We start from the raw sequence: 18511 nt of genomic DNA on the forward strand, positions 1-18511 counted from the left end.
TTGTGGTGGGGTTAGTGGTAGCAATTACATCTCTCTGCTGTTGATGGAAAAAGCAACTTCTGAGCAGGCTCCCCTTCTGACCCCATAGTGAGTGTGTGTGTGTGTGTGTGATAATACAGAGTAGAATATGGGTAGCAAAGTGCTTACAAATTAACTGTAATTAATAAAGACTGCATGACATTTGGTTCCTCTAGACTGATTCCTGGTATTACTATACGAATCCTTGTGGAAACAATAGATAGCAAAGCTTAACACCGGCACAACACATAAATGCAATACACTTTTCACAACAGTCACATAAATGTCCTCAGCAGTAATCCACACTTTTCACAACAGTAGCGGTAAACTGGGCATGTGCTCCAATCAACTGGGAGAGCTGCGCCATGAGAACCCTGGGATTATGAAGAGCAGGTCAAGGTCATGACATCTGAAGCAGGTCAAGGTCATGACATCTGAAGCAGAATAGTTATTTCCTGGTGTCATTTGATTACTATATTAGTCTTTTGAGAGACTTGGTGTTATCAGGGAATGGGTATGCAGGGACATCACATGAGGACCTACACATATTATTCAAGTCCCTTTGGTGGCTAGTTTAAAACACCTTAATACAAATGCAAAGAGAGGCATTTTTAGACTGCCTTGATGCTCCTTCATCAGTAAGCTGACTTTTAGCCATCTCTGTCAGTCTTAGCCCACTCTGAGGAAACTAGCCGGCCTGAAATCTTTCACTCCTTTTGTGGTCAAAAACTCCAGGCACATTCAGGTGTGAGGAAACACTGCAGGTGTATTCACAACGCCGGGGGCAAGTTACCAGCAACAGCAAGTTCAAGTAACAAAGTTCTCTAGGGCAAAGCCCCATCTTATACAAGTTAGTTACATTGTAATAAAAATCACATGGGTCCTTCATACAATGGTCTTTTCCAAAACTCCTCATACTGTACATGCAGACAACAATACATGGATACTTCTTGGACATAGCATGTGATCCTCACACTAAGTCATGTACCCCCAATGAAGTAAGATAATAGGTCAATACAGTACATATGCATCCTTCAGCATTTTCTTGTCATAATATGGTCTTCCACAGGATATTCCTAATATTACTGCCACAGGCTGAATATCCCTAACTCGTGGCAGAAGGGGTCGCATGACCTTTATTAGAAAGTTGTGACATGGAGAGAGCAAATGACAGACAAAGCAACGTTAATGCATAGAATATAAAGATAAGCACACACTTAATATATGAAAATGTAATGTTAATCACTTCTATGTAATTAATGTAGATTAGTACTCACTTCTAATATATACAGACTTGTTAGCAATCACTTATACGTTTACACGTGGCCGGCTATATTCATAAACGGACATTTCACCCTCTCTGTTTTCAAAAATAACATTGTGCACACCTGTCATTTTCAGAAAAGTTTTTTCTTTACACTAACCCGGGCATAAGCCTTCAAGAGCATGCCAAACCTGTATGTGGCAGTGTAACGAGAAGCTCAAGCCCATGTTAGCTAATCAGAATCCCGAAAATATCAACAACAGCAACGAATTACTTCCTCTTTCTCTTTTGAACTGACTAAAAATCTCCACATCGTCACATAAATCTCCGTTTGTACCTCTTTAGACACAAACAGAGTTTTCCCAAAAAAACGATCAAGCACAGAGTTTTTAAAAACTCAGTTTGCGGGGAGATGTGACAGGGTCAAAGGGCAGAAAAACATCACCGGTTGCATCGTTTTCGTTGTCGTCTAAACAGGGCCTTAGTAATCCAAAATTTCTAGCACACGTTCACAACATCTGGGGCATCTGAACCCCCAGGAGAGAAAAAGAACTTGTTGTTTTTTGTTTTCCTTCTTTGCCCCCCCCTCCCCTTCTTCCTTGTTTCTCTTCAACACTTTTATGAGGCACTCAGTAATTTGAGATGACTCAACTCAATTGTGGTTCTTACCGCTGACTGCTGGGGGGGGGGGGGGGGGGTGTTGCTGATCGTTCTTTAAAAACGTGCCTTAGAAAAGCTGGACAGCCTACCTCTGTTTTCCCGTGGTTGCTTTGCTACCTCTGTGTTCCCGTCGCCGCTTTGCCCATAATTGATCTTAAGTGGGTCCTTTGGGGAAAGACCACTCGTATGACTTTATTGTGGTTGGAAATTTTCAAAGACCATGTAGCTCTGGCCAGCCAGTTTCTGGGAAGAGTTTAGAGAGGAAGGGGAGCGTGACCTGATGCCTGTCCTGATCAAACACAAATCAACACCTGATAATAAACTGTGTTCAATGTCGCACTAAACAGCATGACTTGAGTCCACTGGAGCATCCCTCTCTGTGCGAGGGAAGAGAGGAGCTTAGGACAGAAGAGTGCCATGAGAGGAGAGGGGAGATGAAGGAAACGGATCCCATCAAATCAAAGATTATGAGCCTGCAGGGGGATGTGGAGTTGAAATGAGCAAATTTGTTTTTACATTATTACTCTGATGTTTGTTCCAGTTTATAGAGTAGGATACAAGAAGTGTATGTATAGCCATTCTGTCTTCCAGTCACAGTCACCCTATGTCAGAGTTTCTTTTGTCCAGTAGTCCAGAAAGAAACACCCAATCATCTCACTGGGAATCCCCTGGTCAAGCACCAATGGGGTTTTATGCTAGTGTTTTTAATGACAGATATCTGCCCCCCCCCCAAAAAAAAACCCCAATGTCGAGACATTCAGGTGATGAAAAGAACAGATACTAAAATATGTGTCATGCTTGTGGAAAGATGGTTAATGTGATCGTGATACCCAGCAGATTCACATGCTCAAAACAACACAAATCTCTGTTACATCATCACTTTCTGTTTCAACTCCACTTTACTATCTGTGGGTCCGGGGATCCAGGAATCAGACTTCCTCCTCCCTATTTTTTATGAAAAATCTGAGATGAACACACGACCCCAGCTGGCCGCTGCATGGGGGGCTCAGAACAAAGTCTTTAGCAGTTTACTGTTACAGCTTGCCAAGAGCAATTAGATGCTGTGTATCTTGGCTTTCAGCGGTTGGCAAGCTATGCATCTCTCCTTTGTTTCCTCTGGTTGAGCTGTCATCAGCATGGTGCCATAAACCATCGGGCTCTTGGGTCTTGGATCCACACCATCCATAATTAAATGAGATCTTTTGTTAAGATCGCACACAGAGATAGTTTCTATGATTAGTGATCTGCCATGGGTTCCAGAAGGGAGAAAATGGATACAATTTCATCTTGTGCCCTCAGGGCTCTCATTAGAACAATTTACCTGAGACGAAAGAAGCCTGAGGGTGTGCATAGAGGCAAAAACATCTGTTATGGTGTGAACTGTGCCCCACTATAGGGCGGTTTGAATTTCTTGACTGATTCATTGCAGCAACACATGGAATATGGTAGGGTTGGTTACATTCTGCTTATCAAGGCGATTTCAATCACTGCAAAAGTGCAAACTAACACACTTTACAGCTCTTCGGGACATTACTAGCGTCAGTAAACCACAACGCACCACACTGACAGCGTTGAGAAGAGACATGTTTCACACAGTGCAGACTTAGGCATAGTTTGGGGAATCATGTCAACAACAATGTTTTTCCAGTTATTACACAACCAGTGGTGTTGATGAATCTTGCTCAGTTTTGTAAAGAGCAGTAGTAGGCTACCTTGCTTACCTTGCTTACAATACAGTAGTTGACAGCACAGCAGAAGAATGATGAATGCTTTAACTATATGTGATTCTACAGACACCGGTGAGACCTTTAGTTTACGGACCCATTCCCAAACAAGTAATTACCCTTACATGAAGCATGACAGTAATGATGCCATTCATGCTCTTAAGTATACAGCCCAAAAATGCCTCAACTACTTGTTGAACAGGTGGAGATGAGAGGTCAGTCCAATCTTTTGGCAGGCCTAACTTGGGTTGTCAAAACCTTAACCATTTCAATATGCCCATATGGTATTAAACCTCAACCATTCCAATATTAAACCTCAACTATTTCAATAAATATGCCTATGGTATTAAACAATATGTGACTGGACTGGAAAATGTCATGATTTTATCATGAAAATGTCATGACTTTACCCAAATGTAATGTAGGCCTAATGCATACTGATTTGGTCTTATGATCTAGGCTACCTGTCTTTTTTAAACAATATTTCCCCACACAGGCCTAGCTCACAAAGCAGGACAAAGGCAAATACTAACGCGGGAATGTAGCCTACATGATGACGTAGGTGCTCGTGAACACGTGTAATTTGAATATCGAGCTCAGAAAGCGGGGAGTATAAAAATCCCCTTGAAGACACCGCCCCGTCACTCACCGTCTAAACGGCGCGGCTCTCCCTCCGCCCTCTCTATTTGGCCCGCGAGGTGTTCACTCGCAGTACTAGTGTGCGGATCCGCGTCGAGCCAAAGGATGATGCGCGCGCTCCGAATTATCCTCTGCGCTTTGGCGCTGCAGCTCTTGTACCACGTCCATTCCCTTCCGGTAGGGGAGAAGAAAATTAGCCACAGGTACAAAGCAGCGGCGGTGAGTAAAACAATGAATTACTCACATCGATAATAGCTTCTTTTTCCATCCAAGCGTCTTTGATTAGGAGTGCACGTTTATTTCTTTTTTATATTCATAGGATTATGTAAGCTAAAACCTCATTGTTTTACTTCTGAAACACGTTGTAACAGTTTGATAAGGCAGGTTTCTGTAGAGGCAGCATAATATGTTGATGGTTAAAAGGCATGAACGGAGAAGTAGTTGTGTTGCCTTAGGACTAGACACATGTCTCTTGTTCTGGAATTTCTCCTCAGGGAGCAGATTATTTTATGTGAAAACACTTGGACTTGCACAGATGCATTACACTTTTACTTTGAGCTGTAAGCTCTCTCTCTCTCTCTTTTGAAATCTCAGCTGCCATAACTAATACATACAATGTATGTATCTAGCATATGAGACATTTTACTCACATCAGCATGTCAGAAATGATTAACTATACAGATTATTTTATGTCCTTGTTGAATGTGAGTGAAAGTGAGAAATATGTGTCACCATGTAATGTCTTTGACAATGGCTCACACAGTTGTGCGCTGTAGCCTACAAAGGTCTATATAGATTCCTGACAGAGCTGTGTTCTGTATTCATAACAGCATGAAAGTGGAATTTAGAAGTGTCAATCGAGCTGCACTGGTGCAGAGGAGGATGTTGAGAGTGAGATCTGGTTTTGTATCGTGCAGATGTCCATTGAGCATCTCGCGCAGCTGTGAAGTCCTGAGGCTCTGGACTCGTAATGCTCGTTAACTTTGCACATGCCAGGTATAGGTCAGTAGGTCAGGGCAACAAATCGATTCTTTCTGTTAAATCAGGTGGCAGCTCTTCTGTGTCGTTCAAACTGACTCAGCCCATGTGCTTAGATGCATTATGTTCGCCTCAGGACAAAGAAGTCCTTAAGTGCAAGCTGTGGAAAAAGCATATAGCTGTTTCTCAGCGCAGTATTTCCTCTCTGCCTTCTCATTTTTAGTTCACCCCGACTTCACCTCAGCAGCAGCAGCAGTGGAGGGCCGCGACTCTCTGCTTACTCCGAATCAGGCGCTTGAGAGAGAGAGAGAGAGAGAGAGAGAGAGAGAGAGATGGTGCACCGCGTGGAGTATAGGGGAGTTGGGTTTAGTGTTGCAGCTTCCTGTTGATAAGTAGAGTGAGTGAAACAGCGTGAGTTAGTATACATTCTGTGTGAAAGGAGGAAAACGAGACGAGGAGAGAAGGCATTCATGAGCCCTTGTATGTGGCCCACTAAAATATCTGTGATATTTCATTCTGTGGTTGTATCAAACACATGTTCTGTATTTGAACAAAGAAAGAACAAAGAGCTGTTCTTTGAGAGGAGGGATGAGAAATAGCTCACAGCTGGATAGTGTCACCCTTGAGAAGTGCTGAGTAGTCACAGGAAAAAATCCTAAAAGCCTCGACCAGTACTCCAGCTGGAGTACACCAAAAGGCCTCGACCAGTGCTCCAGCCACTAAAGTACACCAAAAGGCCTCCTCAGACCTCTTCAGACAAATACACTTGCGGAGATTTCACGTGAGATTGATTCTGAAGTTTGTGAGTCTACACTCAAAAAAATGAAATCTCACTATTGTTCATCTTAATAAATCCTCTTTTGTAGGATTTACAGAACAAAATTAGGTTTCTAAGGTGAAATTAAGTTAGTTGTGTTATTTCAAATCAATAATGCGTTTTTGCTGATTAACTTAACATGTTTGCATTGGATCTACACAACTTTCTTGAACAAAACGCATTAGATTAGGAAATTTGTCCCTCTATAGTTGCCTTAGCATTATTTCACAACTTAAGAGGACCATGGTGAGGACTCCGCCAGAGACGGTTGAGAAAGTGAAGCTCCGCCATTTTTTCCTTGCTTACTCACAGAAAATTTTTGGATCCTGTAATTGCAAGGTATGTATTTGTTGCTGTTCATAGTGTTTTTGTTTTGAGTTTAGCGAGTTTGTCGTAACAACAACTTAAATAATCATTTTAGTAGATCTTATAGTGTACATGTGTTACTAAACTCGAGCAGCTAGCTTCTAATGTTAGCTACTAAATCTGTCATGGTGGCTGGCGAGCTAAGTCATCTCAGGCTAGAATTCTATCATGTTTTCCAGTTTAGTTTTACTCCCTACTGAAGATAGACAGGGGTGGTGCCTTGATGGGGTTATTTCATATAAACCACAATTGAATGTTCATAGAAGTGCCAAGGTCAAGACAACTTCATGTATTTAACTGGTAAGATAAGATAGCAGCTATCGTTAGCCCCATACAAACCCTGCCTGGGTTTATGTGAATACTAATTGTTGGATCAGTATCGGGAAAGTTTAATGTTTAAACGTAACTGTTAGGTGCACCCCACTCTGACCAAATTATCCTTGTGTGTCATGAACAATTATGCAGGCTCTAAAGTCCATCAAGAAACATTTTAATCATTTTAATGTTCGTGTAGCAAACTCCATCATCCCTAGTCTCTCTGTAGCTGCTAACATTAGCCACGTGTAGCTGCAAGTACAGCAGTTGCAGGAACATCAGACTTGTCATTATTTTTGTATTGCTATCATAGGCTACTTGGCTCAGTTAAAGAAAGCAAATGGCAGTTTCTTGCATGGGAACTTGTCAATTTTAAGCACACACATTTGTTCTCAACCACTATATTCGGGAGGTAAATAATTTCACATTTGTCATGCTAGAAGCTGCCTACTCTTCAATGTTTGAATGATTTGTTAATCACAAACAAGTAACTAATTAAATCACAAATAAGCCAATCTAATTAAAGGTTATCTTCCTAGTTCAATTTTATTAAAATTCTCAATTGATTCTGTGATCTAATATTATTATAGTTTTACACATTTTAGTGTAAATTTGTTGAGTTTGATATACTTTCTCTTTCTCCCCACAGGCCTTTATGTGGCAGTGCAAAGAGCGCAAGACCGGAGTGTCATCAAGGTCTCATTTATTGAAGTATTACAGGTTAGCTCATGGTCATTTTGGTCACAGACACCCATGCCATATGCTAATTGTAATTCTTTCTGTATTTCCAAATGCTGGGTTGTATTGTTACTTGTTCTTCCTATCTCCTCTCCCCTCATAACGTTGTCAGAATGTCAGAACTCGACATCAACTGCTCCAGGCTGTCTGCTGTGTGTGCGTAGGAAGGGAGGAGATCATGGCTGCCATTGACCAGGTTAGTGAGAAGTTGTTTTGTGCCTCCCACTTTGAAAAACTGTGATCCAATATTAGGCCATGAGCTACCGGACCTTACCATGCAACTGCTAACTTTTTTTGAAAGGTCTTACCTTGCTGACATGAATTTGAAAGTTAACATTGACATAGGGGTGTACTGCCTGTTTCAACCCCATGAATAGATTTACATTGAAGATCAGTGCGTTCCAAAAATCTCTTTTAACATTTAACATTGGGGGTTGCATGGTAAGGCATGTTAAACATTAAGATACTTAATTTGTAAATGTAAGTTGTATGTTCATTTCCCTATTTTGCAGAATCATACCATTGGCTTGTTGAGAACTTGCAACCTGAAAGCACTTGTGTACGAAGGCTCAGAGAAACTCATAAAGGAATACCTGGTAAGTGTAAATGAATATCAAAAAACCAGTAAAGCATTACAGCAGCGAGAGTAGGAGTGGTACGTCTAGTGGCAAGATGGGTATGAATGAATATGGCTTCTTATATTATTTTAGTACCCATGGACATTTCCTTGTTCATGTATCGGTGCTTGTAATGTTTTGTTAAGTCTGTCTATATGCATATTAAAGCAGAATGCATGTTACAGCAGAACAAGTCACCATTGGTCTGTTTGTCACTGACCATGCATACACCCTTTACAGACAAAGCTTCCTAGTCTGTGTTGGTAAAATGTCACCCAAAGTTTTAATCTTTGGTTAACTAGCTTTTGAGTTAAAAGAAATCATAGACGTTAGAGGGATTTGGGAGAGCAGAGAGTCTAAAGCAATGGTTCGGAGTGAATTTCACCCTAGGGTCATTTGCACGATGACCACGAGCCAAACACACCCCCAGAAGCTTTTTTCCCTTGGTCGAACATTGGTCAAGTTCGCACTATCAGTCTATGTTTCAGCCCAATGGCTTAGCATTAGCACTTTTGAAACCAGAAGTGTATCTCGTAAATTACCCCACTAATAATGTCCGGAATATTACCAAACTTCTACAGTAGTACAAAAAGGGTCTGTAAACAACACCTACTGCAACGCTACGTCGACGTCACTTTGTGATTTGGGAAAAGCCCGTAAAAGTCCTGGCAGAAAGCGATGCATAAGTTTTATAAATGCTTGTATTTTCAGGTCAACACTTATTGACCTGAAAATACAATTTCATATATCATCCAGTTATCAATATATGACTATGGAGTGTTGAATTCACTAGCTTTTCCTTTACACGTGTGAATTTCGCAAAGGACTTTTACGGGCTTTTCACAAATCACGGAAGTGATGTTGACGTAGCGGTAGCAGCAGAGAGTAGAAGCTTTCAGGCAAGTGTTATTTAAATAAACTCCTGGTGTAGGCTACTTACAAACTTTCGACCAAAGGACAAAAAGCTACTGGGGGGGGGGGGGGGGGGGGGTTGGCCCTCGCAATGATCATGCAAATGACCCAAGGGTGAAATTCACTCAGAACCATTGCTTTTAATTTAAAGGAGATGGGAGATGTGAGGTTAATCCACTGAATTCAAACATATCTAAAGACATATACTTTTGTTTGAAAAGTCATCAATTAAATGTATTTTTTTTGGTCTGTGGTAAAGGACGCTGACTGATGCCCAGAGCCAGATGGAGAAAACCACCATCGGGATCTTTGCAATCAAACATGAGGGTGCCAATGCCTCCACTAGAAGATGTAGACATTATAGTTGAATCACTAACAATGTAACAAAACTAAACATGCCGTGTTTAGCAGAGATATTTTTCTGTTCATTGCATTTCTATTTTACTAAAAAATGTCCCTGATGGAGCTAAAATGGAGCTAAATAAATGCAAATTTGTTTTGAAGACCGTGTGTCTGTTTGCTATTTGAACACATTTGTTCAATTTTATTTAGAAATGTTATGCAGAACAAATTCAACTTGTTTACTTTGGATTTACTTAAGAACTTTGTTTTTTGGATGAGTTTACTTAAGAAAGTTTTGTCAAGTGTGGTTCCACGTAACTGTATCACTTAAACTTAAATTAATATGGATGTGTGCTAGATATCTTTTTAACTTAAATTAATTGAACCTAACAATGTGACTTTGATTGAACAGGACAGTATTAAGTTGAGTCAATGTAAGAATGCTGAATTAATTGAACATAACAGCATTAAGTTGGTTGAACACAGCCATATTAAGTTGGTTCAATGTAAGAATTCTAAATAAAAATAAAGGAATTCAATTACTTACCATCTACTTTATTCACTCTTGTTCAGTTAATGTTATTTATTTGAGTCAATTGAAAAGAATATAGTATCTTTAGAGTTATTTAATACAGTTTCGTGGAACCACTTGACAAAACATTTTTAATTAAATCCAACAAGATATTTTTTTGAGTGTAAGCCCATGGGTCATGCAAGCAGTCAATTTGTTCCCTGGTGTTGACAAAGCACAAAAGGGGGGGATTATGCAGGATGGGGCAAGTTATCTGGCAAGCGAGGCAGGATAACAACCACCCTATCTGCTGACACAAGGAAATTGTAAAGAACAAGATAGCCACAACAGTTTTCATGGGCCTCTTTGAAAAAGAAAAAAAAACGTTTTTTTAAAGAACATCAGCATGACAGCTTGAACTAACTCTGCCAAAAAGTGTCCCCTCTGAAACTGTCCAGATAGATCACATGCCAGTGTAAAGTTTAGGGAAGAAATATGAGGTGAATGTTGAGTTGTTAATTTCACATGTAGCCTGGCTGCTCACATTTGAATGGCCATTAACCCTTTACCCTATAAACACCAAGGGTAAAGGGAGCTCTACCAAGAGCATGAAATAAAAATATCAAAGGAATAGATGATAATTACAGTAGTAGGGGAGAACCGGGACGAATGAAACACTTTTTAATTAAACGTCACTTACAAAGACATCGTACCATACTGATAGCTAATATTTTGTCACTAGCAAGCTACATCTGTCCTTTGTCAAACACATTTATAGCATATTCAGCTCTGAACAAAACCGTTCAGGAGTTATTCAAGGAAAAGTCGAATGTGTGTTTTGTTTCATTTGTCCCTTCTAGCCGGGATTAATGAAACAGACATGGGGGACGAAAGAAACATGTTTAAGCTATGTAAATGTAGCACACGACTCAATAAATAGACACAGTGCCTAAAGTGCTAATAATATAACTGGACCAGTAATCAGAAGCTCTAAGATCGTCTACTGGAAGTAGTGTTAATGCAAAGTAAGAGATGGATTAAGATAATTTATTATCTATTTGATAAATAGAGAATGTGTAAATGTACTGAAGGGTTTGTATAAGAAAAGAAAATATCAATAATAGACATATAAAATGAGAGATAAAATAAATATAAAAGTGCAGTGCAAAGAATATTCACAGTTATCAAACTACAACCTACCTGGGTGCATCCTTATACATATCCAACATTTCTGAATAATCTACAGTATATTACAATATAACAACAGAATAAAAAGTATACAAAGGTTCAAAATGTTCAACAAGTTAATGTTCATATATCAAATAAGTTCAAAAGATTAAAGTTCAAATTTAAATCAATCCAATATATCTTGTTTTCAGTTATTACAAATATGTACAGTTATTCAGTCCGTCAGTTGTGGGGGGAAAGGTCAAAGTCCGTTGTCCTACCACCAGAGAGGGAGCCAGGAAAAGGGGAAAGCTGAATATTCGACTTCTGGGAGTCTTGCCATCAACTTCAAATCTCTCTTTAAAAACCTGACCAGTTCGAAACTTGTCTGGGCTACATAACTTCCCACAACTTCAACATTTGACAACATATCACGAATTATACGAAATGAAAAAGTGTAATCCGAGATAATCTTAGATTGCTGCGGGGCTATACTTCGTAGTGAATGTCTGTTAACAACTCATTGCCATCATCATGAAGCGTGTATATCGCGGTTATGGAAATATCATGCACATAATGGATTATTCTGCCATTTTTTACAGCTAGAACAGCTAGATCATGTTTCTAAAGTGCAAAATACTATTTCACTATGTTATAAGTGCGTTAGGCCACTGCACATCCAAATAAGTGCCCTTCATGACCCACAGCCCGTCTGTCTCCATAGGTTAACATGGCAAAACTCGATCCCCTACCTGATAACCCCAAATATATTTACATCTTTTTAAAACTGCTTTTCCATGTCTCGTCTGCATAAAATATAGTATAAACACAGATATTTGTCCATTTACTTAGACTACCGGTACATGGGTTTACTGCCAGGTCTGGACGGGAGCTGTTCATCCCGCCTTATATTTACAGACAAATAGCCTGTTTTACATTCCTTGTAAACAAGCATGCAATATGAGAGTCTGGGATTGTGGAGAACACTAAATAGTCTACTGAATAAGCCTGAAGTCGAACCTTAAAATGAAAAACACTCTTTAATAATTAAAAAAATTGTACTGCTAATGAAGTTTACTTTTGACCATCAAAACTCGCTTATCGCCTGTAACTCTGTGATAAAAGGACATAACAGGAAGATATTTGGCTGATGCATGGAGTTTAACATGCTCTATTTGTTGTCCAAATGATGCCTGTCTATCATCATTGCACTCGGAGAAAACTGGAATGTTTCATTTGTCCCCCATGTCAATAGTCCCGGTTGTACCCTATACACAGTCAAACAATAGTAATCTGATAATGTAGAATTATTTTTCTTTCACAGTATCTATTAACACTGGGCAGAGAAACAGTGGCACATCAAGATCAAAAATCAAGATCAAATATTTAGTTTCTTCATTCATTCACTTGTGATGCTGTATAGAGACTTGTCTGAGCTGCTGTGAAAACAGTGTTTGGTTGAGCTTTCTGAAGTGAGGCCTGGCTTGGGTGATCAGCAATATCCAAACATGCAGTTACCTGCATGGATAATTGTAGCTTAGGGAGCGCTTTAATTCACTACAGAGAGTTGTGCTCAGGGAAAGCTTACATTCTTAAACTATCATTTTTCACAGAGATGATAGCTTCCCGCTTCAGAAACTTCAGTGAGGCGAGTGAAGTGCATAGTGCTTACTTAGGCAGAGATCAAGCTTATCTGGCTTAGTTTTGGACACTTTTATCTGAGATAACTGTCTGATACCTCCATTCATATCACACAATAGATACTTTTATTTTAAATACCTTGCCCAGGTGTCAACAAGATATGGATTTGATAATAGCTGTCACAAGCATATCTTTCTCATGCTGGTTAAACTCAGTAGACTGAATAGTATAATCTGTCTTGTCTAGATGTACTGTCAGAAATAAATTGGTGACATCAACACTCCTCTCTCAACAACGTTGTAATTTTGTTTTGCTGACAAGTGACTACCACACTCTAAGATGTTACAGTTGAATTGAAGGCATGGGAACAAGAAACTCCCTAATTAGAGATAGAAATGTCACGGTTTTCTTCAACCACAAAGCAACCTCAACGATTGCCACTATGGTCAGCAGGAATGGGTGCATCTCTGATGCATCCAGCTATCATCTCCCATCAATTCAGCGCTTTTCCTTTTTCCACAGAACAATTTCACAATTCGGGGTAATCAGCTCGTTTGTGTATACAACGCTTGCAACCTTGGAGATCTGTCCAGCTTTTGAGTGTAAATATTTACCCAATACGTATTTCCCCTGCCGAGTTTAGGCTTTATCATAAGTGTGGCCAGTGTTTATCAGCTCGAGTGGCTGGGAGAGAGCCCTTATCGCTTATCTTTTTTGTTTTGTCGATTCACAGTTTCATGGTATATAACTATGGGTTAGAGTTAAGAAGGAGTTTGGGACTGCAACAGGTTGCCATGGTATCCTTTGCTGAGGGCTTTATACAGCTCCTCTGGCTGTTTGTCCTCAGGTGATCCTACAGCTCATGACTCTGGGCAGATAAAGGGGTTCATGTGCAGGGGCAAGCGCCATTTTACATAAGACTTGCAAAACTCAGGAGTTATTAAGAGTTCTAAATGAAAGGGTTGGTGTCTGAAAGATCTATGTGGTACACTTGTGTAGGACATTCATGTCAGCTAGTCTGGTCTAGTGCGTGTGTCTGTGTGTGTGTGTGGGGGGGGTCGATTGTGTTTGCATGTGCTTAAGGCAGTCGGGGGGTGGACTGTTCTGACACCTGTGCACGGTTGCTGTTATGTTTTGGGGTTGGGTATGCTTGAGCGAGATTAATGGGATGAGTGACATAAGCGAAGGCCTCCTGGGCAGGCAGCGCCATGAGCGGGCTTAACCTCAGGAGTCCCGCTGGGTCGGCGAGGAGCCAAGAGCTCAGACGTGTTTGTCATTCACTCCAGCCAAGAGCAGGCGCTTGTTGTGGCCCAGGAGACCTGCTCCCACAAAGGCATCGTAATGAAAACTGGGGTTTCCCCGGCTGGAAAGCAGTATGGAGCTAGTGAAGGATGGAGCAAGGGTTTCAAGTAAGGTCTCAATTTGGTTGGACCTTTAGAGAAGACTGTTGTTATATTAGATGACAGACGCCTGGTCACTTATCGAAAGAAATAGCATTCCACACACTCAGGAGTCAGGAGTGAAAATTAAGTTCTAAAAAATAGATAAACTAGTCTAATGAAGATAAATATACTAAAGAAAATTAATCAGCAAATTACTGGCGATTGGCTCCACATGGTTCTTCATGAAATGTATAATGTATTTTATGACATCAAGAACAAAATTTAAAAGAATACTTCAGGGTTTAGCCAACCTGTGTGAATGCTTATGTTTATCTCCTGTGGACAAAGACCAGTCCCTTTGTCTTAGCAAGTGGTTAAAGTGGGATTTGGCAGGTGGGGGAATGCTAAAATCCATGAAAAAATGCAACGGGGAAAAATGACTCACTTTTGGACAACATATTGAGTATTGTGGTGTAGCTTTGTGATACTATTTGGACAAGAATTGCTAGCTTCTTGGTCACCTGGAAGATTGGAAAATTAACTCACCATTTATTTTAACAATATCATCGCTCTATATTGTTGGTATGAAAGAATATATTTATTATTAATTTATCTGAGGTGGCGGAACTGCATTCCTCCCTGTCCCCGTCCCCCACTTTAACCCCTGGTCTTAGCCAACATTAGTCTGCAAACTGCCCTTGCAAATTGTTGTCTCAGCAGTGACTCAAGTGTGGGATTGCACGCCATGGTAAAAACATCCCCTCCAACAGACAGGATAAATGTTCATGGCTCCAAGAGGATAGTTTCTCACATCTGAGAGGCCATGCAGTGATGGGGATGGCTGTGGCTTGGGAGGAGGGGGGAGGAAGGACAGTCGTAAAGGGGGGAGGTGGTCCTTCACCTCTGCTACTTTTGTGCTTAGTTCTGGATCAGCAAGAAACTCAAGGATGTTGGTGGTGGATCTAGCATGCAACCCTGTAATGAGGGGGGGTGCCTTAAACCAAAGGACAAAGAGCCACATTGGCCTTTAAAGGTCTGCAGGCCAAGCCTCCTTTATTAAATTTGGTATGGGTTATTTATTTTAGTATAGAGAAGTTATTTATTGTACTAGGACTGCACAGGTTTTAAGCATATGGTGATGAGAACTGAAAACATAACATGTTACCCCATGTTAATCTAATCTAATTTGGGTTTGGATTTAATGAGAGAAGTTGTTTACTTTAACTTGGGAGTTCTGTTGATCAAGGCTTTGACCTCATGGCCTGACCTGTGTTGAACCTGAGACACCCGTGTGTTTTTCTTCTGTCTAGGAGCATTAGATGGAGCTCTGTCATGGCTATGGGGCCGACTGAGGTGGGCTGGGTGATTTGATTCCTCAGCAAACACTCCGCTGGTGTTGAAAGACCTTTTCACTTCACTCACTCGGACTCAGTCCCATCTCGGTCTTCTCTCTCTGGTCTGAAATGGTACAAGCATTGTGAAGAGTAGCTAATTCACTCATTAATTTGTTCAAAAGTCAATACAAATATGTACTTGACATAGCTTTTCCATACAAATTATTTTATTTTGTATTACTGAAAGGTTCTGCATAGCAGGTGAAGAGAGAGTGTTCACTCTGAACGCATGTCGTTTCAGGAGAACAATGGAGATCTGCCACATTTATTCACATTATCCGTTTATTCAGCAGAGCCCCAGGACAAATACAAATAACCTTGTGTTTACTTTCTGCATCCACACCCTTTCAGATCAAGCCCATAACAATCCAGTGGTTGTAATGTTCAAATGGCTACAGTGTAGGGCTGCACGATATATCTAAAATCTATCGTTATCGCGATATCAACACTTGCGATGGACATACCGCAAAGATTACTTAATTTTCGATAAATTCGATACATTTTCTGTGCCGTGCGCATTCCATACAGTCTATGGTGTATTCACATTCTGAATGTCAACATATTTTACCAAACTGATGCGGTCATGCAGCCCAAGAAGCCCGTCCCCTACCAGTTTAGGTGTGTGGTGTTTTAGGTGTTAAAGCGGGAGCTAAGTCGTGATGGCTGAAAATAGTGAGTCGAGCGAGGTAGGCTACACTTGGGTGAAGAGGAATTAGTGACTAAAAGGAAAAGCACGTCTGTTATATGGGAATATTTTGGTTTTATGAAGGATGCCGTGTTACAAACACAGCGCAAATGCGTCCTTCTCCACCGTGTTAAAATAAACAATTTCTTTCGTTATCGTTATATCAGAAGTTGTCTTTCACTGTCTGTAAGGCTTGTATTTCATGATTTGCATTTAGCAAAAGCCCCAGACAGCAGCACAGAGGTAATCAGGATTCGTTATTTGTAAAAGTTGTTTAACCTACTTCTGGACTGTGCGATTGCAGCCCAATTACTTTCACTTTCCGCTGCCCTCATAGTCGGCATGCCGGTAGCCTAATAACGTGGGATGCGCAGCGTACTGTATGAGGTTACAGACTGAGATGATTGCCGCGATATAGCTTAAGTAGGCCTAGCTTCTTTGCTAGGCCCATCGAAGGCTGGCAATGTGGAATATTCCGCTGGTTGGTGCACAAGTGTTCAGATTGGCTGTCCACCCGTCTTTTATGAGGATTAGGAGCAGATCTTCCACACAACTTCGATAGCCTAGTCAGTAGGTCTCTTAGCTGTCCACTTTCATCAGGCCATAGGCTACATGATATTTTATATTATTTAAAAATTATACATTTATTTCTGTAATTATACATTTACCCCCCCCCCCCCCAACCCTACAGTGTATGTTTGCAGCAAGCAGAATGAAAAAAAAAACATTAAATATACTGCTCAAAAAAATTAAGGGAACACTTCAATCATACACTGAATCACTCTGTCACTGTTTGGTTCTGAGCACAAGTAAAACTTTTGAGGCGAGTTTTTATTTTGGAAGAACTGTCAGACATTCTGTGAATGTAGTTTGAGAATGGAGAAAAGGGTGGAAGGTTTCAAAATATGTGTGGAAAACCTTTATTGAGCAGTATATTTAAATATCGCAAATTATATCGTTATCGCAGTACTCAATAATGGTATCGCATATCGCATGTTTTCCTAATATCGTGCAGCCCTACTACAGTGTTGAACTATTAGGGGTGTCACGATTCTCCAAATCCTCGATTCGATGTAATTTTCGATTTTAAAGTCACGATTCGATTCGATTTTCGATTTTTAAAAATATTACTATTAATGCATTCCTTATATGTTATTTACTCTTTTTGGCCTTTTCCTTTTCTTTTTCAGGGGGCTTTTATTTTGAAACCGCTTTGAAACCGTTCCAACCGCGAGGTTGTAATGTAAACAGAACTAACATTAGGCTAAAACAGAGACGTGAACATAGTAAAATGAAACAACACAGAATGTTAATTTGATTGTTTCAGCACACTCCGAAGAGACCCAAGGTTAGTGTTCATGGAATATGTACTTATAAATGTACATTTTAAGCCTTAAAGTAACTTTGGACTGTAATTAGACCATCTTCACTTGCTAAGTTGAGTAGGCTAAGTTAGGTTTAATTGACGTGAATGAACGAATACTTCCACACCGGTGATTTCAAAGTAGCAAGAGGGGCTTTGATTTCGGTAGGTTGATGTGTAGGCCTATATTTTAACTGGCTGCAGCCTAAAATTAGAGGAGTGTTGATGCTGCAGTTCAGCACGTGCATGTGTGTTTGTGCGTCTTGGCATACATGCTGGACGTGATATTGGGGGTGTGGCTGCATCGTCGATTCTACTTTTAAGTTCGAAGTTCGAGATTGAGATGTAATTTCGATCGATTTCGAAATAAAATCGAAATCGTGACACCCTTATGAAATATGCCATGGATATTAATCTTAGCTTGATAGCATAAGCTTTATTTATTATAAGCTTTGTTTATTATAGCATAGCATGGACGGTTTGAACTTAGCACTCTATTGTACGCATGCATGCTGAGATTGGGAGGGTAGACAAAGCTGGAAACAAGGGAAAGTCCCCATATATAGTACTGTAGTACTGAATCCCTGTGTGACAAGTGAAACATTTTCTCTTCGTGTGCCCGAGGGCTACCTTTTAGCAAAGCAATGCTATCAAGTTCAGTGTGTCAACATGTCTTCACATAGGATGCGTCTCTGTCTCAACTTGCCCTCAGATATCTGCCTTTCTTTTTTTGCGAGGCAGGATTGTATTTTGGTGTGTTGCATGATGGGAAAAGGTGGTCATTGCAGTGCTTGCAACTCCCTCTTTGACTATTTGCCATTATGTGAAGTGCTGGGAAATAAACAGTAGAGCCACTCTGTAAGGACCATGCATGCCATGCAAAATTATTCCCTCCAAGCTAATGGTTTTTTACCGACAAAGGCAGTGGAGCTAATATCCGGGTATGTTGTTGTCATAAAAATTCAAACCCTTGTACCT

The 18511-nt window shown here is 40.4% G+C and overlaps 1 protein-coding gene and 1 long non-coding RNA gene across 3 annotated transcripts in view; both read left to right on the plus strand.

Moving 5' to 3' along the window:
- The first annotated feature begins 4369 nt into the window (after positions 1 to 4369).
- mmp11b (matrix metallopeptidase 11b) overlaps positions 4370 to 18511 on the plus strand; it is a 29592-nt gene continuing 15450 nt past the window's right edge. The window contains exon 1 of the mRNA XM_076303055.1: positions 4370 to 4524. Coding sequence (XP_076159170.1) covers positions 4411 to 4524 — 114 coding nt within the window. The 5' untranslated portion in view covers positions 4370 to 4410. The remainder of the gene's footprint in view (positions 4525 to 18511) is intronic.
- LOC143141907 (uncharacterized) lies at positions 6362 to 8116 on the plus strand. Of its 2 annotated transcripts, XR_012990823.1 has the most exons (4): positions 6362 to 6439; positions 7431 to 7501; positions 7632 to 7715; positions 8032 to 8116. It is a non-coding gene; the product is annotated as an uncharacterized LOC143141907 (long non-coding RNA). The 2 variants fall into 2 exon arrangements; XR_012990822.1 differs by lacking the exon at positions 6362 to 6439 and having other exon boundaries at positions 7113 to 7501.

Source organism: Alosa pseudoharengus, unplaced genomic scaffold (assembly GCF_046254945.1).
Source record: "Alosa pseudoharengus isolate Yale_2024_CS ecotype anadromous, Long Island Sound unplaced genomic scaffold, YU_APseudo_1.1 YU_APseudo_1.1_scf_24, whole genome shotgun sequence".
Lineage (NCBI taxonomy): Eukaryota > Metazoa > Chordata > Actinopteri > Clupeiformes > Clupeidae > Alosa > Alosa pseudoharengus.